The sequence below is a fragment of the Megalops cyprinoides genome, chromosome 5 (assembly GCF_013368585.1).
Source record: "Megalops cyprinoides isolate fMegCyp1 chromosome 5, fMegCyp1.pri, whole genome shotgun sequence".
Lineage (NCBI taxonomy): Eukaryota > Metazoa > Chordata > Actinopteri > Elopiformes > Megalopidae > Megalops > Megalops cyprinoides.
This window is the reverse complement of record NC_050587.1, coordinates 7463545-7487421: the sequence shown is the minus strand read 5'-3', so window position 1 is coordinate 7487421 and position 23877 is coordinate 7463545. Positions and strand designations below refer to the sequence as shown.

At 42.4% G+C, this 23877-nt stretch overlaps 1 protein-coding gene across 1 annotated transcript in view; it reads right to left on the bottom strand.

The window, feature by feature from the left end:
• Positions 1 to 23877, bottom strand: part of LOC118777421 (netrin receptor UNC5C-like) — a 152975-nt gene that overhangs the window by 60248 nt on the left and 68850 nt on the right. The window contains exons 2-3 of the mRNA XM_036528296.1: positions 18813 to 19043; positions 7870 to 8013 (exon numbers count right to left, since the gene is read on the bottom strand). Of these exons, the coding sequence (XP_036384189.1) occupies positions 7870 to 8013; positions 18813 to 19043 (375 nt within the window). The remainder of the gene's footprint in view (positions 1 to 7869; positions 8014 to 18812; positions 19044 to 23877) is intronic.

Sequence of the window (23877 nt, the reverse complement as noted above, 5' to 3'; positions counted from 1 at the left end):
TTGCTCACTGTTACCTCAGTCCTGTCTAATCATGTCTGATCATGTCAGAATATGTCTTATTTACAGAAACCCTCCAGCTCTACCAAGACCGAGTCACATTATTGGCTGTTGTATCCATGGAAGCAGGTAGGGGAAGGGACCAGAGCACCAAGGGTGGTTCTATGTGGAGATACCAACAACTGGGGAAAGTGATTTAGAAATCAGAATTATATCAGCCATTACCAATACAATAAAATAAATATTTTTCTTGGGATTAATATTCAAATATTCAATTAACACAATTAATTAAATTAACACAAAATGGATAAAACTGTCAAGCTCCAATTAATGATACATATTAAATGATACTTCTAAGGTAGGCTAGTCTCTTAAAAGTGCTTTTTAGGGGATGTGTCACACTGTATGCTATATTTGAAATGGATCAAATATTGGGTTGTATTCTTTGGGTGCTATAACAAAGCTACAAACAAATTTGTATTTGCAACTGCAAGAGCAATTATACTCTAATTCAACTAAGGCCCTTGGCTTATGGCAGGTGGCTGCGGCATGAAGTTAGATGTACTTCCAAGTTGCTTCAGCACAATCATTAAAAAGGCAGTGGAAGTGATAGGAAAAAGACAAGTGTAGCAGATTACTAACAGTATATATTTATACAACACTATATTTTTGATATATTTTAAATGAGAATGGCTCTTTGACATTCTTTGCTTTGCATTCTTCATGCTTGAAGATTCTGAAGAATCATTCCAAAAAAGGTCAAATCCTTCAGCCCACTGTTTTTATGGTACACGCCGATGCATCTAGGGAGTTGACTGCCCTACCTCTAAAAGAGACGTTTGCTTTGACAGTACACCTGAAATAACCCCAGGGGTTATTTCTTTGCCCTAATAGTAAAAAACCCTACTTATCAGCAGCCATGCTGTCAGAGGGGACAATGAGGAAGCACCACTCAGGTCAGTCCTTATCCTGTGCGTGGATATTATGTCTAAGCATCCAGCAGCGGCACAAACAAAACACTTTTCTTTTGTCTTATTTTATCTTGACAGTATCTGAAAATCCAATTAAAGTGAATCACTGAAATGCTGAAAATAAAGAATAAATCACACAACAGGTAGAAGGACATGGAGAAGCTGGTACAGGCAGTCAGGGAGTGTGTTTTTTGAATCTGCAGTGAAAAGAGACTTCAGACGTCAGCCAGCTCCAGATCAGCCACAGAGGGAGATGGGAGGGGTCCGGGGGGGAGGGGGGGTCACCTGCAGCCCTGTGTGTGTGCTACCATGGAAGCGTGTCTGCCTCAGTGTCCTGAATGACACATGACGGATGGTGGATTTGCCCCAGTGAGAGGCACAGAGCTGCTCTCTCCCCCATATCATACTCTTGCTGCTTCAGATGAGAGGCATCAAATTAACACAAACCTACAGCAAGTTGTACACCAGCTTGAAGCAAAGCCCCTATGCTCTGTTCATTTGACTTCAGAATGAAAAGACAGACTGCATCTGTGAGAGTTCTGCATTCTGCATCTATGTGTGAAGGAATGAGGGGGAGGTTTCCCTGAGATATCAGAAATAATGGCTGTTGCCACCATTTCTTGCAGGGCTTCAAGACATAATAACACACGGGCCATTAACGGGCCCCACAGAGTGAAATTACTCACAATGCCGACACTGGTGGCCAATGAGTGCTGTGCAGGTTGCCGTGGTGATAGGGAGCACCCACTCCACGCAAGAATCCGCAGTACTTCACTGCCAGCCTGTCAGCCTCTTGCATAGTTACAACAACTGGTGCAACACATTTGCTAAGGCAGCAGAGTGTTATTGGGCCATTACTGTAATAATTCTCACCAATGCACATTTTTTCTTTCTTTTCTTTCAGTTGAGATTGCATTTATGAGTCAGCCACCATCTTACGAAGGACTACTCAGTTTAAACCACTCACCCCAATTACCAGCGTTTCCCTTCCAGTATGAGCACACTCCTGTCCTGAGGTAAGAGTGAGAAACAGCAGCACTCACAACTGGCATGGTAGTGATGATGAAAATGCTTTTTTTTGGCCTGCATGGAAAACCACTTCTTGCCAAATCTGTCTCTTCTTCTCTGTCCTCGGTTCCTCCTCAGCAGTAGCTGTCAGGGCATATCTGAGCTCCTTCCTCACATTGAAATGAGTTATGAGCCCTCCAGTCCAAGAGGCACAGGTTGTAGATCCTTCACAAATATGTCACTGGTGATTATGTCACTCGGCCTTCTTCCAATAGAAGGGAGTGTGTGGATCCTTGGCATTTCTTCATAATATCTCTCTCTGACCCACATCTCTACCTACTCTCATTCAAAGTGTGCGGTCTATTGAGAAATATGAAAACAAAGTGAGTGGTCCATGCATGTGATAATGTAATTAAAACTAACCACAATATGTGTGGGAATCGAAGAGCATGGTCTTACTATTTATTATATCCAGATGTGGTAAAAGCATGGCAGAATTGACTCACGGCTGGATATCATGTGGGTTTTATGATGACTTGTAGATACATTTAGATGTGATTACAACTTCAAAAAACTGATTTAGGATTTGGCCTTAATGACATATGATGTCTTAAGTATTTTTCTCATTGGTTAAATATGTTTGTTCATTGGTGCAAGAAGTGATTTTATTTTTATAATTTAAATAATTTCATTTCTGTATATTTCTATTTATTTTTTCCCTTTTAATACTTTACAGAACTTGCTTTCAAACGCAGATGAAATAGTCATCTTTTTTATCTCTTTTCCTCTCTCTTTCCTCTCTCTGGCTTGGGAAATAAAAAGGTCTAGATTGAGATGTATGTAGTGAGCTCAGCAATGAGCTGAAGGCACTGATGTTCACTTTTTTTCAGTGGGAGAGAGGGAAATGAGAAGGCAGTTGGGAGATTGAGTGGAATTATGCCGCTTGATTGCTCAATGTGCCATTATAATTCCCCCACGGGAAGAATTGAGCGAATCAAACAAGATGCTCATTACAACATTAATCATCAGGATTTACCCAAAATTCCACAATACACAGATCTCACCTCAAAGTGTGGAAAAGATGCCCTCCCACCCCCCCAACACACACACACACACACACACACACACACACACACGCACACAAAATACAATTTCAGTCTCAACTGAACCTTTGCAATCTATGCCTACAGGACAAAAAAAATCTTTTTCAATGTGCTTCATCACATCATGAAAATGCTGAGGAGGGAAGTTTGCTTTGAAAGCAATTTCCACAAAGATCAACTATGAAATTAGAAGAGATGAAGTGAGAACAGAGTGTGCTCTGCTTTAGGGATAGTGCGATGACTTTGGTGTCTTCATTTTCAGTTTTGAAGCTTGTGGAGGAGCAATCGCTGATCATAGTAGTTTTACTGTGGGGAGTCCAGAGTATAAATGAATAGTACCTGAGTAATACTGCTACTCAAATCATAAAGCAGGAGTGCTCACAGCCCAAAGGTTGCTGGTTTGATTCCCTGCTGGGGCACTGCTGTTGTACCTTTGGGAAAATGCCTCAGTAAATATCCAGCTGTATAAATGAATAACATGTAAAATTGTCACCTTCAAAATTAGCAGTCTGCAAAATTTTCCTCCATTGAGTTTGTGGCATAACTGTAATTTCTAACCTAATTTTACCTGATCTATTATTTTTTGTGTTATAGAGCAGGGAACATAATGAGAGAAATCATTAGCATTTCTTATGTATTTCCCCCCAAGAAACTTAAGTCCAAAAAAGAAAAAACTTTGTACTGCCTAACAGCTATTTTCCAGAGCCACACCACCACAGGTATGCAGTCAATATACAGAGAAACAAGCCCTCTCTCTTTTTCACACACACACACACACACACACACACACACACACACACATATACACACTTCACACTATTCCATTTCTAAATACAGACGCACTACCTCCGTATGCTGATCATTGGAATGGCTCTGCCCATTTATCTGGGTATGCATGCAAGTTTCTGTCTGCATGACTCATTCAGTAATCACCCCAGTTGTGGCTTCTTGATTGCTGTGCACTAGATGAACAACAGCAGCAGCATAATCACAGATCGTTCTGTTCTTTCCTTTAGGAGCTGCAAGAGTCTCCTTACACCCTTTCTCCATCACTTAGCCAATCCATTCAAAGAGACAGGCTTGATGGGAGGGGACATAAATCACTGGACAGAAAGAGTCACTGTGACCCTGCGTGTGAGAGCACTGTCATGTCCCCCACTTTATCACACACCCAGCCATAACTCAGCGCCTAAGAGCCTCACACCCACACCACCACAAATCACACAGAGAATTAATATTTTCAATCCTCGGTGTGCTACCTTACAGCACAGCCTTTTTATGGCTTAAACATTGATCACCATTTCCGAACAACAAAGCTCATGTTTATTTATCGCTCTGGAGTGTTACTTAGCCAATGATTGAAACATCTGTTAGGACCAACAAAAAAGGAAACAAGCTCTGATTTTCCATTAGTCTCAGGGGAGTGTATTTATTCAGCGAGGTCGCCTGCCAGCAAACGGATTAATCTATACTGGAGATTTTAATAGGAAGTGAAGAGGAATTCATTTTGATTTGAAGTTTAAAGGGTGTTGCCAGAAGGAGGCTGATCACACCTGATTATGTGATCAGCCTCCTGAGTGCAGTATCTGAGGGAAGATGCATAGTGATTCCACAGCCAGGTCTGTTGGATGGGGGAACTGTTGAATGGTGAGGGCAGAGGTTGTATTTAGGGAAGTGATTCATAAGGTTTGGGTATGAGGGGCCCAGACTGCCAAATAACTGTTATATATGGAAACTTAGAGGCCAGGCATTGCTGGGTATGCAGGGAGAATAATTAAAGGGACTAGGAGGGAAGTTACAGTAATTGTGGGCGGCAGTGTGCATAGTAGTAAAGAGCAAGCTTTGTGACCGAAAAGGATGCAGGTTTGATTCCCCGCTGGGGCACTGTTGTTGTACCATGGGACAAGGTATTTAACCTGGAATTGCCTCAGTAAATATTCACTTGTATAAATACGTGACATGCAAAATTTTAACCTATGTAAGTTGCTCTGGATAGGAGTGTCTGCTAAATTACAATAATGTAATGGAATTGTGGGATTTTGGGGATTGTGAATAGGAAGGAAATTTTTGGGGCTGCAAGGAAAGGTAAGCCATGCCTGACCTGAGTCACCTCATCACCTCCTCTCTCTCAATGTAAAGGCTGTGTAACAACGGCAACAGTGGCAACAGCCCCACCCTGTGCAGGCACCCATAAAACAACCAAGAGTGACAGCTGCTGTGGAAACCACGAACAATGGAGTACCACATGTGCTGGGAAGCAAATGGACTGAGGCTAGCACCATACTAAGTGCTCAAGAATGTCACGTACATTGCGCTTAATTTGCTGATTGCCAGTTTAGATTGAAATGAAGATCTGGTGAGGTGCTGAGTTACTGTATGGACCACCTCAGGCACTTGATTAAACCAGTGGGGATTCTATGAAGTTGGGGATTATCAACAATGACACAGACAAACAAGAGAACACACTTAGCAATAGGACAAAATTATGGGTGACTACAGGGGACTAAGTGACTAGGGGAGACTCCAATTATACTAGCTCCCCATCACTAGCCTGCCCTAATGACAGATATATAGTATGGGACACTTACCGCTTGGTCTACTTAGTGTAAGGGTCACCTTATTTCAGTTTGGCCTACTACTTCATAGATTAGATATTCAAGTTTCAGCCCTGGGGCATTGCTCATCCGTGACAGAATGAGAGAACACACGCACTCATAAGTATGACCAGATCATGTCCTTTCCTGCCTTTTCCTGTCCCTGTTGGGAGACGCATGCAACAGAACAATTATCAGCCATACACCTCACATAATGTGGTACTAAGAGGGGAGGACCAAATATTATAACCGTGACCCCAAAAAACAGAGGCGTTTTGATACCTGATGTCAGTGGAGCTGGTGACATTTTCTCCACTGCCTGATAACAAACGAACATTTGTCTCTACCTTTGAACTAAAATAAATGCTTTCCATGACTTTTTGATGATCCTAAATAAGTCCCAAGCTACTTAGATTTTAGTTCAACAGCCGAAAGGCTCTTTCAAGATGCGTCAGACCCACACAGAACTCTGGGACACAGTACCCATGAAAACGGCCACACTGCTGCCTGAGTGAATTACTGCTGATGTCACATCAGCATGTTCAGTTCTGAGACTCCCTACCAAAAGCAAATTACCAGATTTTCACTGAGTTCACAGAAACTTGAGTGTGAAGAGGAATCCATGATCAATGTTTTACATGGCAGTTTACTCTCTCATCTGGAAAACCCCAGACATTCCATTATCATCCTGGTTTTGCAATAAGCACTGTCCTGTAAGTAGGGATTCTTTTTTTCCCCACTCCTGTCCTTTGACTACAGTCCCAGCACAATGCAGAGATCTTTTCCTTGGGTTATATGCAGATAAGATGGCATAACTATCTTTTCTCATATCATATCTTTTCTCTATTATTTTGATCTCATTTGGTTTAAATCTGACACAGTGTTGCTCTTCTGACCAAGCCGCATGTCTGTTGCCCAATTCTCACAAGCAACTGTGTCGGCCACTATTCGTGTCTTGCTCAGTCATAGTTGTCAAAAAATGTGTTTACTTGAATGCCCCTCTGCAGGCAAATGTAGCAGCTCAGTTATCTCTCCAGAGACATATATCTTAGATGGTCTGGATTGCATACATATAAAAATCATGCTAGAGTGACTTACCTTGCTTTGTAATGTGAAAAAGTACCAGGTGAGTGCCAGGCAATTCTATGTTCAGACATTTGAAAGTGTTGTCTTGATTTGTAACACTAAAAACAATAAATATCTATTTACATAAAAACACTCACACAAAACAAATTCAAAACAGCTATAGGTTACAGGGGTAAGTATTTAGATATATGATGATATGAAATCAATACAAAAATACATAACTATATACATGTTAAGTCATTGCAATCAAATAGATGTAATATTAATTCAGTCCATGTTTCAGGTATAATGTCAATAATAAGCAAACAACTTTCTGTAATCATCACATTGGTTTTGGTGTCTGCGTGGTCAGCTGAGCTGAGAGCAAGGCACATGACAGTAAGCTGTAACTTTTACAATGCATCACGTAAGACCCACATTTCTAGTCGATAGCAACATTAAAACAAATTCTACATTCTGAATTGGTCAAGATATTGAACAGAGATGAACTGGAATTCTTTTTGAAGTAAATGACAGACCTGCTTGTAGTGCAAAGATTTTGGCATATTTTTCCATGCCAATTTTATGTTTTCTGATGAGATACATGACACACTGAAAGCGACACGCCTTACGTACAAGGTGGTGGCAAGTGGTGAATGAGATAAACTTGTTTTGCTGCAATCTGCAGCTTTGAGTTCAAGGGGTTCAAATACAATGGAAGCACACGAGCTTCTAAAAGAAAAATGTACAAAAATGTCACTGACACACAAAGCCTCTGGTTATGCTGTATATTAAGGCATTGTCCAGTCTGTATTTTTCAGATCTTGTTGCAATTGTAGTTCATAATGCACACACTATTTAACATACAAATACAATGAATACAACATTCATTGTATTTGTATGTTAACATATGTAATGTTTCTCAAAGTGTTTAAATGACTGTTATTTGAGACTGTTCACTTACACCATAATTGGCTTTAGATAACTGGACGGGCACCTGCCAAATAAACTTTCACTGGCTAAAACTGAAGAGTGAGTCTCATTTTCCTTGATGGAAGCATTTGGTCTGAAAGACGTTGTGCGCTCATTCTAATTGTGAGCGGGAATGACTGTGACAGTGATGGGACTTACAGGCAATGCGGACGTGGGCTTTGCGGCTTTTGGTGGTCCCAGCCGAGCTCCACGCCACACACTGGCACCAGAAATCCTCCAACCCAAACAGCTCCTCCACCTGTTGTCGTGAAATCTCAATGCTGGCCTCACGCACCACCATACCTGCCGACAGAAAGTAAAACACAGTCAATTTAGTGTACCCACACTCAGTGTCCCAATGCTAGTTAGACAGATACAAGAGAATGCAGTAAAGCAGTATAATCATTACAAAACCATTCTACACAACTGTGAAAACCATGTCTGTGACAGCAGTGTCACAGAGCGCAATCAATAGAATGAAGAAAAGCACAGCCGCACGCTGTGTAATTGCAGGAGTGTGAATTTTTTCACGGCAATGTTTCGGTCATGCCGACCTTTATCAGACCTGAAATCAAAACAGCTGAGTGGAAAACAACATCAGTCAACATGCAGAAAAAGAAATGACTCACAAAACTCAAGAGCTGGTTCTCCACACAGAGAAAGTGGTAAGGATGTGTGATTTATTTATTTCATGGATTTAACTTGACCCATTCTCTGGTGTCCTGTCACATAAATTATCTATGGCGATTTCAAATTTCGGTCAGAAACACTGTTAGTCTAAGCCCTTGACCGACTCCTTGGGACACTTCAAATGCTGACTTTGTCACCCACCATCAGTGTTTCAGTACTGACACCTCTGAATTTCAGTGCTTATTCAGGGTTCAAGTGATGGGATCTGCTTAATTGTAGGGTTCCAATATGTTAATGCTTCCCTTTATGAGTGGATTAAAAAACTGTGCAAGGGAAATACAAATCCATGAGTGCAATTCCTCTGTTGTCCTCTGAGTGGTGTTTGGCACAGATAAAGCCCGAGATAACTGAGCTGGATTTGGCTTTGATACCAATATCTCAGGCTGTTCTGCAGCCAGCATCCCGTGTTTACACTTTTAATTCCAGATCTTTTGAGCATAAGCACGTTGCTGAACAAATGGCCCTGCCCCAGACAGGCTGGTCAGCAGAGATTACAATGGGTCTCTTCTGGATGCATCCTTCTGGTACCCTGGTATGCGCCTGACCTTATCACTTTTGGTTCATAAATTCAATATTTTGTTTTTGAGATTTGTCCTGTAGAAAGGTATGATCTTGACTTGTATTTTACCTGAGAGGGGGGAATTATAGGAGGATAGGATGATCACAAAACAAGATGAGAGACCCAATTTGGTAAAACAGGGGTCATTTACTTGTTTTGTTACACGTCAGTACATTAAATTACGTTAGCACTCTTACCCAGAGCGACTTCCAAATAAGTGCATCACTATGCTAAGAGTAGTTACCGAGAAGTACTATGTACTAATATTCCCTGTTACAAAATGAAAACTGTTTAGACTGTTTGATGCAAACACATTACTCATATGGTAGTACTAATGTAGGTACAACGGTGTAATTACAACAAGCACTCAATGTTTTCAATACATCAGATGTACAGAACAGAAGTACTGTACATTAACTTTTCCCTCCATAACTTTTACTCAAGTATTAACATGTAATAACACACTACTGTATAGTGTTACTCAATATGCATACCTGTATGCTACATTCTTGTTTGAGTGTGTGTGTGTGTGTGTATGTGTGTGTGTCAGAACTCAGAACTTCCAGAGACAGCAGCCTGAGCCACAGAGCAGGAATAATCCTCCATGAAAATGTGAAGGGAATGCTGCTTTATTCTCTATTCTCTCTCACTCCTTTTCTATCCTTTCCAGGCTCCCTCCCCCCTCCCTTTCCCTCCCTCCCTCTCTCTCCCTCCTTTCCTTCTGGGGAGGACTGGGGGCTGGGGAGTGGGCTCACCCACAACACTGCCAGAATGCTGTGTTTTACATCTATGCATTTACAACCCTTTCAGAATGAGAAGGAGAAGCAGGGGGAGAAAAATAAAAAAATCACTTGGCTGTTTATTTCAGGTTCAGTAGATTTACACAGGCTCTTTACAACACCCAGGGCCTGCGTTTGGTAGCGGCGACCTGTGCCTCAGCTTAGCACTCATGCAAAATTTAAAGCATGGCTTTGTGGTGGAACAGGAGCGAGCGATGGGAGCTCCTACTATCAGGATGGTTTAAGCTCTTTAGCTCTCCGCTGCTCTCTGATGTTAAAAACACATGCAGGGAGAAAGAGGTGAAGAGAGGGAGAGGGAGAGAGAGAGAGAGAGAGAAAATGAGAGAGTGAAAACACATCTGAACTTGTGGAATCAGGGAAAGTCTTGGGAGAGCAGAGAGAACTTCATACGCAGAGGCATAAAGGAAATCAATAGAAGTACGAATACAGTATCCTATCCTCCATGGACAGAGAAGCATGCCAGAGGCTGCTCTTAATTCTTTTTGTGCTTAAGAATTGAATGCTGCCACTCAAAGGGATTTTTTGTGCATTTACACCCTCCACAGAAAAGGGCTGTCAGTTGTGAAGTCAAAATGTTGGCACCGCAGACTGAAATCAGATGGGACACTGTTGCAAATTCTCTCTGTCCCTGTGAAGCATTACCTCATGAATAAACTGCATCTCTGCATCTTAATATCAAGGACGACATGCTGTAGCGGAGCGAGCAGGGGGGCAGAGGGTGCGGCTGCCCCAGGCCCACAGTTCTTCCGGTTACAAAGGGGCCCACCTTGGGCCCAATCTGCCTGACTGAACATGAATTTTTGTTGCTTAGTTGAATATTTTGAATAAAGTTTGTTTGTGTGTCTTGATTGCGGCAAAAAATAAAAAGTCAGAGTGAGGGTATAATGGTTTCGACCGACCCCTAGCTAAGTTTCTCATCGCAATATTTATTTTGAATAAGCAGAGACACAATAGAGTTACAGAAAACTTTATTCACTGCCCAGTATCCTTGTATAAGTGTACAAACAGAAAAATTACCCCTCTGTTTGAGTCCCAAAGTAGGAACTAGGCGATCGCCAGCTGTCTTGTTTTATTCCCAGCGCCGTCACTGCTGATGGAGCCGCGATATTTAAAAATGGTCTCAAGCAATGAGGTGTGCTGAAATTGCCGTCTCCATAAGTTTCCCCTTGGACCTGTCTTGCATCTCCATACAGCCTATAATAGGCTGTATAAGGGCCCACTACAGGTCCTCACCCCCTCTGCAATGAGCCATCGGCTCCACCCCTGAGGACATGGGTTAATAGTGCTAGTAGTAAAATTAAAGACACTACTGTAACTGTTTCTTGGTGGGCCTCCTGGCATCTGTTACTACAGTAAATAACTGCTGCTGGCCCAAAATGCTGATGGCTCGCCTAGTTTATAACCAGCCAGGGTATTCATGTGTACCACCTCTTCTCTCTTCATGCCTCTGGCTACCAATTGCTATTTGTGTTTAAAACCCTGGTGCTAGCGCATTGTGCAGGAAAAGGAAAAACTGTATATCCACAACCCCTTATCAAACCCTACATCCCAGCTATTGGACAGGCTCCCCATACCTACAATGCCTTGTCTGACCATACATCCCTGCCAAAGGAAGACTCCCCATCCCCAACACAGCCAGACTGCTACCTGTACTTGCCTGGCTACACCACCCTGTCCACTCTAACTCTACAGTTGTGGTATGAGCACCTAGACCAGTCATGAATGCATAGCACCAACTGACAACCAGCCTCTTTAGACAATTCCTCTTGGACCATTAGTCCTATCTCCACAACCAGCATTGCACTTCTAGCACTTTATATCAAGTACCAAAGGGGCCAAATCATACTTTAAATACGTGTGTGTAGACCCTGCTTATGTGCGTCCATGGAGAGTGTGCACCTCTGTCATTACTAAGTGCATTCAGACATGTGATGCTAGGCTTCTATGACTTTGGCAAAAATGAGGATGTGTTGCTCAAAACAAGGGCGTGTCTCAATAGTCTCCAAGATACACATATTCTGTCTTGACACAACTCTGTTTTCTCTCTGCAACCCTTCTACACAGGAAAAGGTTGAATAAGTCATGTGCTGTAGTGGCCACTGTGTTTAACAACATTACTGGTAATTGGACAAAGGTTTCTGTTTGACAGATAATGCACAGGCAGCAGATGAAATACATCAGTGAGTTACACTCCATTAATTCATTAGCATTCAGCAATTAACAAAAGCAGTGAGAACAATTAATGTGACCGGTCATACGTGCAGGCTAATATGTACATTAATTACTGCAAATTGTGTCTGCTGTCATACGGTCCATAACAACAAATCAGAATATATGCTGCACTACACCTGCTTGTGTTCCTGAGGGAATGGCAAAGGCCAAAGAGAAGAGACCTGGCTTGCAGAGGGATCAGTTCTGTATGAAACCCTTGCAGGCCCTGAAGGCCTCTAAGGTATTGTTTGAATGTTATGTAGTTAACAGACAGGGTGTCGGATCTTTCAATTGGACAAAGTGGCAAATCAGGATTTATGCCATCATAACCACAAAAATCCCGGTTCTGCTGTAAATAACCTCCGGTTCTGCTGTAAATAACCTGTGTGCTCTCAGTTTTAGCCACTGGATCATTCCAGTGAGTGTTAGCAGAGGTTTCAGCATCTCACAGGCATCAGTGCCCAGGTGCCTTAACCAGTTCCTGTCTGGAATGCTCAGGCAAACAGCTGCCTTTATATAATTCCCTAACACTCCTAAGCACAGACGGTGCATCAAAGAGAAGTTTCACCAAACAGCTGGATTCCCTAACATGCTCAGTGCCATTGATGGTAAGCATGTGGCTGTAAGGATGCCTACTGTTAATGAGCACATGTAATGCAACAGGAGGAAGCAACATAGTATGGACATGCAAGTGGACTACAATACAGAGACCCATCTTTGCACAATACCCAGAGTCAGCACATGATTCTTTTATTTTACGGCATTTTGCCTGCACTAAGAATGGACAATCCACCTCTGAATTCTGAATGAGGAAGTTGGTAAGTGTATCTCCTCCTTACACATTCCCCTCCATCCTCATCCCAGGGACCCAAAGCCAAGAAATGAGCCTCACAGCACCACCAGAAGCACAGTGGAATGAACATTTGGTGCCCTGAAGAACCATTTCTAGTGGCACCATGCTGCTGTTGGTGTGTCTGTGTTAGATACCTGCTGCATACTACAGCAGCCTCAATTTTTTACCATTCATTTTAAGAGATATACATTATTCCCAAAACCTGAAAAACATGTAAGTGAGGGGCCCAAAGCACTCCATGCCCTTAAGCCGATCCCTAATGCACTTTGTCTGGCAGTGTTTACTTGTATGTGAACTGACTGTTACCTTTGACCTTGTTTTGATGCCTATAGTTCCAATTTATTATTGCACTTATGTTCCTTGCCATAATGGCCTTTTTAAAAGGATCTGCCAAATAAATAAATGCGAATGCTAACAGAACTCGCACTACTCCCAATAAGTAACAGATTCCCATTCAATATATATAACATGAAAAAGTAAATGCTTGGTTGAAGGAAATTTTTGGGACACAAGGCTTTCTTTCAGTTTTGAAAAGCTCCATCACTCATTTCCAGGAATAGAGTCCAAACAAAAGATTTCTTTCCAAGCATTTTCAGAAGCTCATACAGACACTGTATAAAACCAGACTCAAAAGACAGATGCCCCTGCTGCCTGCACTTCTGTTGCCTCTAATGACGAGCTAACCCAGTCCATTGGGTAGGAGGGACAGTGCACTTATTCATATCCATGCCAGTATCAACACTCAGGAAAACCAAACAAAATATCTTCAATTGGAAGAAAGAGGATACAAAAGGGAAAGTGAGGTGTCTTCTGTTTGCCTAATGGGTGATGTCTCTGCACCATGCTAACTGGGATGAATTATCACAGCTCCTCCCCCTTGCGCATGAGTGCTTCCATCCATGTGCTCTTAGCGGAAGGTGTAAATGGTTCAAAGAGGGATGGATTGGGCGGGGGTGGGTGGGTGGGGTGGAAGACAGAGGGTCGTCTGGGACCTGCTCCGCAACATGGCTCCTCACACCCCCGGCTCTGAAAACACACCAACTGAAGAAAATCAAATGGCACTGTGCACTGACACGGAAAGTAATTGACCTCATTTACGAGCCATCACGCCCATAAATAATTGAAGCTTGTGATTCAGCCCACACGGTGTTTTTGTCTCACGGTGGCAGAGGGGAAAAGCAAAAATTAAAATCAACGGGATGTATGAGTGTGTCTGGAGCGAGACTGGGTTGCAAAGAAGCACACCTACCCTCATCACATGGTAACCAGAGATAACCAACTCCTTATTTTACATTACACAACCTTACAACAAGCATTAAGTTAAGTACTTAAGTGCTTTAGTAATTAAGTACTAATATTACTTGGGGCAGCAGTGTGGTGCAGTGGAAAGGAGTAGGGCTTGTAACCGAAAGGCTGCTGGTTTGATTCCCTGCTGGGGCACTGTGCTTGTACCCTTGGGCAAGGTACTTAACCTGGAATGGCCTCAGTAAATATCCAGCAAAATAAATGGATAAAACTGTAACCTATGTAAGTTGCTCTGGATAAGAGTGTCTGCTAAATGACAATAATGTAATGTAATGTAATTTATCATTGATAGTCATGGCATTTCTCAGGTATTCAGACAGAATTCCTGAAACTGAGTGGTTACATTCATGGGGTCTTTACCCCTGGATCCCAGACATTCATGAGGCCAGTGAGCTAACTACTACTCCACACTGCTGCCCTGTCCCATTCGTCTCCTGATGACTTTACCGTATAGCCATTAATACATTTCCCACACCATTTGGCCATGCAAAACGATAGTGTAAAGTAGTGATGAACATTATTTGTCATTAATGTCATCATTATCATTAGTCGTAGTTTTATTATTGATTTGTGTCATTTGGATTACTGGTAGGAGCAGCTGTAGAAACTATCCTGATTACCCTCAGTAATGAAGAGCACTCCCCTCCAGCGCCCAGCACCATTACTCAGGGGGGGCAACGTCCCTCTCAGATCTACATTACAGTGCTGTAACCACTAATAATTAACATACACTCATTTGTAAAAATCAATGGAGTGGCTCAGACGGAGATTAGCAATGACAATCCCTAAACTCCAGGATTCATCTCAAATGTGCACTCTCTGGGGAAGGGGAGAAACCCTGGATCCCGTGGGTCCTCTCCTTCATCACTGACTCCTGTGTCTACTTTGCACAAATATACCTGCTATGTACTATGAATGCTGCTTCTATTTTTTTTCACACTGCAGAAGGCGTCAGATTATCAGAACTTCCACAGAACGGTCAGCCTTTATTTCTCATGGCAACAGGAGAAAGACTTCTCAGGAACATGTTTTACATCCACAAAGAAAGACTGGCTATGTATTGTTTTTATTTACTTGAATGACGTAAACATGTCAACAGAAAAAACAAGAACTTTTCACTGAAGTTTTTGATGACATAGTTTAAGATTTGCTAGGGTGTGCCCTCTAATAATAAGAGACCATAGTGCCTGCACTGATATTCACACTGTATCAGACCTGTTTCCCTGTGAGTCCCTGAGTCCCTCTCTGAGGTGGCTCTCTGGGTCAGTCTAGGTGCATGCAAGCGAGATAAGCTGCAGGTGTAATGTGTGACAGATGACTGAATCAATCTGACCTCAGTGCCATTTGAAAGCCCTGATGGCTTCAACAATGTTCCACACATCAGTGCATCCATCAAGGGATGGGTTTCCACCAGTGACGGCAGGTGAGCTGGAAACAGGGGAAGCCCGAACACTACCTTTAAATCTATCATTACTTTCAACCTGTTCCCCTTTATCACCCTTGATTAACAATAAAACAAATAATTCACAAAATAATCGACACCAATCGCATAATTAGAATAAATGCTCGCGAAACACCGCAGATTGTCTGTAGTTTGTGTGCTTGCGAAAGCTACAACGTGAGATTGTTTAATTAACAAGGATGGCAATTTGAATAATTAAGTGGCAAGTAATCCCAAAGCTGGGGTGTTACATACATAGAGACCACATGTTCAGTTCGACTTTACTTTTTTAATTTTGTATCTCACAACCACTACCCAAAGATCACGTATATCCGGTTGTCCTTCAATCCCATAATACAGAGTGTAACAGCTCCTTAAAGGTATAACATAACTTAACACTTCACTAAAGGTATAACAACTTTTAACAGTGAACACAACATGTAGCTTTCACAATAGCACACAAATTTCAGACGATTATTTTGTCGTTTATTCTGTGAATTATTTGTTTTATTATTAATCAAGGAGGATAAAGGGGAACAGGTTGAAAGTAATGATAGATTTAAAGGTAGTGTTCGGACTTCCCCTGTTTCCAACTCACCTGCCGCCACTGGTTTATACACACACACTCTCTCTCTCTCTCTCTCTCTCTCTCTCTCTCTAAGGGTCGGGGGAGGCAGATGTGGGCAATTGTTGAGGAATTGGAAATTGGCACTGGGAAAACACCTTTACTCTCTCCCAGCCACACAGAGCCGAAAGGAAGACACAAACAGAAACAGCAGTGTTCCAGGCACTGAAAACATGCTTCATATGATTCCATCGTCATGGGTACAAGGCTCACTATTGCATTGTAAAATGCCAGTAGAAAGAGTGAGACCATTTGTAATCATGACCAAACCACTGGAATATAGAGACATACAATCCATACATGAAAGAGGGTTTTTATCTCATACATAATGGGCTGAGTTCTGCATGAATCAGAATGTTTCTGTTTTCACCACCCCCATGAAATTCCTTCTGGCACTTGACCCACAGAAACTATTGACAAGATAATGGGACATGTTTTCAGGAGAACAGTGGGGGGTGGTTCCTGGTCTCAGAGAAAAGGAAACCTGATGAGTCCATCTTTGATTCCCGGGGGGATGACTCTTTGTAGGCACACGATTGGTAGGTCAGAAAATCAATTTTAAGGCAGCTAATGATCCTGGAACAGATTCTTCCAGCCTCTGCAGTAAGCAAAGTCTTTCTTTATTTATTTCTGTGAGGAACTCAGGAGTAATGATTTTTTCAACTGGAGCCAGCCAGTAGGCACAGATAACATGCCCTGTCTCTCCTCCTCCCGATCCAAACATCTGCTAATCTACTCCTGTCCTGCGCTAAGAGAGCACGAGAGAGAGTGCCTCAGATCAGGTTTCCGCCTGCTCAAATGGCTATTGACCACCACAGCCAGCCCTTATCGGCGGTTTCTTTTCTTTCAATCAGGGGAGATTAGAGTGGAGTGTATTAGGCAGGGGCTCGTGTAGCAATTCAGTGTTGCTGCTGGGTTTCTGGGCGTGAGGTGTATGCAGTGTGAGGGCTCTGAGTTTAACTCAGGGCCTTTCAAAACACAGGTTTCTCTACCCAGTGATGAAAGGACAACTAAGGATCAAATACTGAGAAATATTTTCAGTATCGTCATGTTAGATTATGTGAGGACTCAGCTAGACATTTTGTTTGACCACGTGGAGGGGAGCCTTCAACTTCAGTGAAACCTATTAATTGGTAATTGTGTAATTGCTTGTGTGCCTGAAGCCACCTTATTGGTCAACAAGCCACGCCTGTCTAATTGAAGGCTTATTAAGTACAGGTGTGTGGCTGGAGAGCAGGAAAGAGGCTAATTTTGTCCCTGTTGTTGGTTTGCTTAGGTCGGTTTCTTTGTCTTTATTTGTTGGGTTTTAAAATAAATTATTGTTTTTTGAACATTTGCTCTTCTGTTTCATTCAATTATGGGGGAAGTGTCAGCCAGCTTCTCCACAGACCACAGTAGGGTAGATGCACTAACTTGCATCACATCTTCACCTCTGCTTATATTTATAGAGGGCACAAGTATCAGCACACAGGTAACAGCATTTGGAGACCCTGGTGTGATTTCCAAAGGAACCTAAAGTCAAATCCTTTCCTCTAAAATTTAGGCTGGCCGCCTGCTCATTCCTATGCCACCACTTTATTTACAGAGATACATGCAGTAACTACATTTGAAATTTGAATGTGTTTCAGAGTACAACATTGTGGCTTGCATTGTACAATGCCACAGTGCAGCTGAAATCCACACCATTTTACTTGCATGTCCATAACACTGCCACATAAACATAAATCAATTGACTCTAGATTTACACTAGTATTTTAACTTCCGTAATCAAAATGACTGTACATGAAAGTGCCTGCAACTATTGGTGTACTGCTTTTCCAAAATAAGAGCACAGAGGCGACAGAAGAAAAAGGAGTGAAAGAAAGAGACACTGTGCCCCTTTACAGATGGGGCGACAGCCCCAGACAGAGAGCCAGCTGAAGAGTGAGGATTATGACGGGATCGCTGAGCTGACACTTTGCTCAACAAGTCAGTTCAGAGCCAATCATTCTCCATCCCTTCAGTCTGGAGAAGCTGTCTGAGACACACAGACAGGGTAACCCTGCAGTTGTCCTGCATTTTCTCTACACATGCATGTCTATTATCTCAGTTTTGTCCCTTGTGCCTTTTTAACACAGGCCTGGTGTCAGAGACACATGTCAGAAAGATATTCCACATCAAGCATGAGTCGAGCCATGTCCTTCTGGCTCTGGGTTTTAATGATGTCCTATGTCCTGCAGCCAGAAACACAGCATAAACAATGGCACTCTTAATAGCACTATGTCAGTTCAAGGGAGGCTTTACAAGCTTTTTGGATGCTCTTGGTGTCTAATGGAGCTAGCCGTGGGCTGCATGGAGGAACTCTGCTCTCATTACTGGCAGAGAGGGAAGCTGGTAACCCCTCTTCTGAATAATGTATTGATTTGATTTGTGACAATGTGATGGAAGAGCCTGAGGGTGTGTATGAGTGCATGTGTGTGTGTATGTGTGTGTGTGTGTGTGTGTGTGTTTTATTCACTTCCTCACCATGTATTTATCTGTTTATTTTATTTCAAATCAACAAAATCCAATACTTCTGTAGTGACAAACAGGTATGGTCAGTTTGTCACCACTCCCACTCCTATTCCCACAGTACTGACCAGATGCCTCATCCACCCGCTCCTCCACAGTGTGCTCCTTCTGGTGGACCCACTCGCTGTTGCACTTGAAGTAGATTTGGGTGGCGGGCGTGGCCTTGCAGTAGAGATTGACGGGTTTGTTCTTGACAATGTAGGCCTCCTCCGGCTCCATCAGGAAGTGTGGGAGGGGCTCAGGGGGATCCGAGGGGAATGTTTCCGGTAGCTCCCCCAGTCCCAGGAAGTCATCATCCACTGCAGAGACAGGAAAGAGGAGGGCATTGCACTGTCATTGTGTGACACTGTTCGCTTCCTTTACCCATATCAGATAACACTGTAAACCTTAGTTAGAGAAATTCATTTATTCCCCTCATTCGTTGCTACAGCAGCTGTTAAGATTGCCACCACCTAGTGAATTTTCTCACTCATAAGCTGAGCCAACATTGTTCTGGTCCAACCACAGGCTCATGCTCAACACAGGGATATGTGCTGGCCCCAGATCCCAGCATTAAAGAAACAAGCTAAATCACTGTTTTAAACAGACTGTTGATAGGTAACTGACAGAGGCAAGCTTCTATCTTCTGCTAACTCCTTCTCTCCCAACACCACCATTTTTGGATAAGAATAAGTTTTTTTATCACATATCACCCCTAGCAAATATCCTGGTGGGAAGCTGATGAAACTGCTGCAGATTTGATACAATTACAGTGAAATATGAGAGCCCAATAACTAGCCTACATGTTCCTGCAACTCTGTTCTACTGTATCACACACTTCCTTATTTGAAGGCAGAATAGCAAGTGCATGCTGCACTCCATCAATCACCCACTGAAGTGATCTGTTCTTTACAATGAACTGACAGATATAAATTATTGATTGGCATGCGAGAAAGAATTGTGAGAGAGCGACTATTTCCTTGGCAGGAGGTTTATCACTGCATCAGTAATTCACCCTCATCCCTCTGTCTCCTCCGTTTCCGTGCTGCTGCCTGGCAGAGCCTGCCGTTGCAGACAGGCCGGATCAGCTATTCCACAATGCAAGCCATAAATACAGCAAACACTCCACGCCTGCGTGATGTCACCATCTCTCATCTCACTAGCAGTGACATGTGAGGTGGCAGGAGATCTGTACTCCAGGAGACTCTCCATGGCCATTCAGGCTCAGATCAAGGAGCCCCTAAATTGGGATGAGATAACACCCCCCCCCCCATTCCCTGTTTGGCAGCAGGTATCTTCTTTCTTCCCCTCACCTACACCCCCAACCCCATTCTAAAACACACCACCTCTTTAATCTGATCTGGCACAGCACACTAACAGCTGCTGCAGCCCTGTTGAATCTTAACAAGTAGGGTGTGTGGATGAAATGAACAGCAGCACAAGGTCTGACAGCAAGGGGGAGCCACCCCAGGAAGAGCTGTGCTCTCTGTTGAGAGGCCCTAGTGCTTCAGTGAGGTGTACTATTATACTATCTGCATTTTCCTTTATAATGTAAAATGTGAGCCCGATCCAAACTGAGCATACAGTATTGCCAAAATTGCAGACAAAATTCCTGTGGAAAATTTCTATGGAAATTTTTTTAAAATTTAAAAAAAATTTTGCTTCTCACAATCTGATCCTCAAGATCAGTGGTCAGTATTCAGAAATCTGACCCTGTTTTCACCCCTCTGCTCCACCCTGGGGTAGTAAGCTGCTGAATCTCTGCTTTTCTCTATTTTTCTCTCTGGCTTTCTTTCTCTCTGTCTCTCAGCCATACACATATTAAGATGCACATAGACACACCTACACATACACACTGGCAAACACATGTACTCAACACTAAATCACACATTGTTGCACACCTACACACACACACACACACACACACACACACACACACACACACACCCTCAGGCTCTTCCATCACATTGTCACAAATCAAATAAATACATTATTCAGAAGAGGGGTTACCAGCTTCCCTCTCTGCCAGTAATGAGAGCAGAGTTCCTCTATGCAGCCCACATGCACGGGCATAGACTCTGGCTCTCTCATCTAAACCTCTGAAAATAATACAGAAATGACTCATTTATGCTTGTGTCTTTTTTCCAGTGTAGCATCGACTGGATGGGGTTCTGTGTTGGACTCTCTCAAGTTCAGAGCTTAGGGATATCAGATGGTAACTGTGGGGTCCTTACTTTCTGTCTGTGTGCAGAAGCTGGAGATCCCATGAGTCTGAGCATAAGAATAACAAATTATGGTGAGATAAGATAGATCTTTAAGATAGATAAGCTTATACATTTTCTACATAAACTTAAAAAAATGATAATAAAAAAACATAACAGACTGTGGAGGAAGATCAGAGATTGTGCATTAACACACTGCACAGAGGACAGAGATGACAACTGCACAGCTGGAATGTGTATGAACCTCTTATTCATGGTGGCATACCACAAAATCCCAGGCCCCCCAGGCAGGTTGAACTTTGCAGGGTGAACCATGCTGACTGGTCCTTCATGAGTGACATATGGTTACGACAGATTAATTTCAATTTAAACACATACACCAAAGCCAACCTCTTTTATCAAAGTTAAACTGATAAGATTGTCTCTCACTGCACTAATGGATAGTTAGCAGCAGTAGGCTATTTTAAAAAAATGTGCCAATATTTTTTGGTAAGCTACATTACCATAAAACATTTCCCTTTAGTGAGGTAATGGAGAAAATGGATCTTTTAAAAATCATATGAACAACATTCTACCTACTATGGAGGAATTCTTTGATGATATTTTGTTGAGAATGAAAAAAAAAAATCATTTCCAGTGTTCCAGAACACTCATAGATGAACCTAAATACCTGTGTTCAGTTCATCCCCTGGTTGTCCTGTATTGTGGCTATCCCCCTGTTAGCCTTCTCCCTTACCTCTCCCCCTACCAGTCCTGTAGACTCAAGAGAAGTGTTGTGGGAGAGAATATACATGCTCCATTCTCTAATAAACACATACAGAAGCTGACCTCATTAACTCATGGTGCTAAAGCAGATACTGAATAGTACATCCCCAGCCTGGAAAGATTTTTTTTGGTAAATTAAATAATTTGAACCAACATTACCAAATCCATGGATGGATTTTCATATGGATGCCAAAGGGTCTTTAGCTCAGAGAGAAACTCCTTTCCACCTTAGAGTTTGTACCTCAGTCAACCCAAGAACATCAGAATCCACAGGGAGCAGGGCTCTGACCCAACGGTCCTCAAGAAGCCCAGAAATCTCACTTACACCCATGAAAGCTTATTCTTCTGCTCCGCTCCCCTCTCTCTGTCCCTCTCTCTCTCTCTCTTTCTGTTTGTGTGTGTGTGTGTGTTGCTTTCTCCCTCTCTTCCTTCTCAGGAAATGGAAAAGGCAAAGCAAAAATATCACAGACAGCCTTGCCGTGAAGATTGTTAAAGATATAAAAACATGACAGAAGCAAGCCCAAACTGAAGCAGAAACATACGTGGTGCTGTGTGGTTTTGCTGACGCCTTCTTGAGGCCTTAGTGCCAGGTCACAGCACTTTGATGGGAGCGCTCTGGGATGTCATTTAATGCAGGGTTTACTATCAGCTGCTGATCTGACACACAGACCAGAACAGGCCCATACCTCAGGCGCTGATTCTAACAATGCACAGGCCAACTCTTTGTTCCCTTTTTTTATTTTTAAAGCATTACAAAATGGAAAGAGAAAAGGATAAAAACAGAACAGGGAGAAAGAGAGGCAGTCATCAAACCCAAACAAAGATTTTTTCAGTTTTATTAAGCATTCTAAACAAAAGACCATAGTTTTTTTTTTTTTTTAAAAAAAGACTGGTCTTCCAAATCACTGTATAACTGATTATCTTCACTAATGTATGCTTTGTTGAATATGAGAGGTCATTCATATGAACATATAAACAAGAAATTTAATAATAAGAACAGGTCATTCAGCCCATTGAGGCTCCTCATTTTTCCAGTAGTAAAAATTAATATTATTTGGCATCAAATATACTATGGAGTTCTTCAGAGCATTGTCAGGGGTCATCTGCTTGCCAGGGAGCAGAGAACACTTTCAACCAAACAATGAAGCTGGTGCTGGAGCAATCTGCCGTAACAGACTTCACTCCACCTGACAGCCAGATTAAGCTCCTAGGCTCCCGTGGATAACATGCTCCTACTGTGTCTGAAAGAATTAAAGTACTACAACAGAATATGCCTCCATTACACAGCTCTCAAACCACTGTTCTCCTGCCATGATAAGTTTATGATGGAGGCAAATATACTATTGTCTATGTGCTCCAGAATCTCTCTGTGTAGTTTAAGGGCGAGTCCATGGGGCGGTCCTTGGGTTCTAATTAGTAAACAATGTGATGGGTTTCTGATCAGGTGGGGAAAGAAAGAAGCTGGGAGAAAGTTACATAGTGACAGCAGGAGTGGTGTGGAATACACCATTGACTGTAATGGAGTGAGACTTTTTATTAAACCCAGTGAAATGGAAACCCTGTTACACCATGGCCGCAGTGTCAGACCTGTCAGATCCAGGCAGTAAGTCCACAATAAGGTTTTTCAAACTACGCAGCTGTGTTTTTCCAGCTGGTAACACCTCTTCCTGTGTTCTCTACTTTACTTGTACTATTTTACCTGTATCAGTTTACCTGACTTTTTTGTTTCCTTAATAGCCCATATCAACTGTCCTCTAATATCCCACACAGCTTTCCCATAGCTTCTAAGGGTCTCTTCTGATGTTTCAAGCTGCTTGCATTTGAAACTGTAATATCTGTAATGTTTCCTAAATGAAACTTTGCAGCACATGCTTTTGATGTGTGTTTGGCTTCATAATTTTGTTTGTAATTTATGTCTGTAAATAATAATATTCATAACAAGTGCAACTTTACAAATGCACTCACTTTAAATAGTAATTTTAAATGTAGTGCTTTGGCAACACTTTGACATGAAGCCAATGAGACACCAAAGATCAAACTGAGAAATGAAAAGGCAGACAGACGAAGAGACAGAAGTGTGTTTAACAAAGCCAAACAGAATATGCATTTCTTCATGTGATCAATGACAGTCACAATAGAGCCCAATGTGGTCTATTGTTTAGGGAGA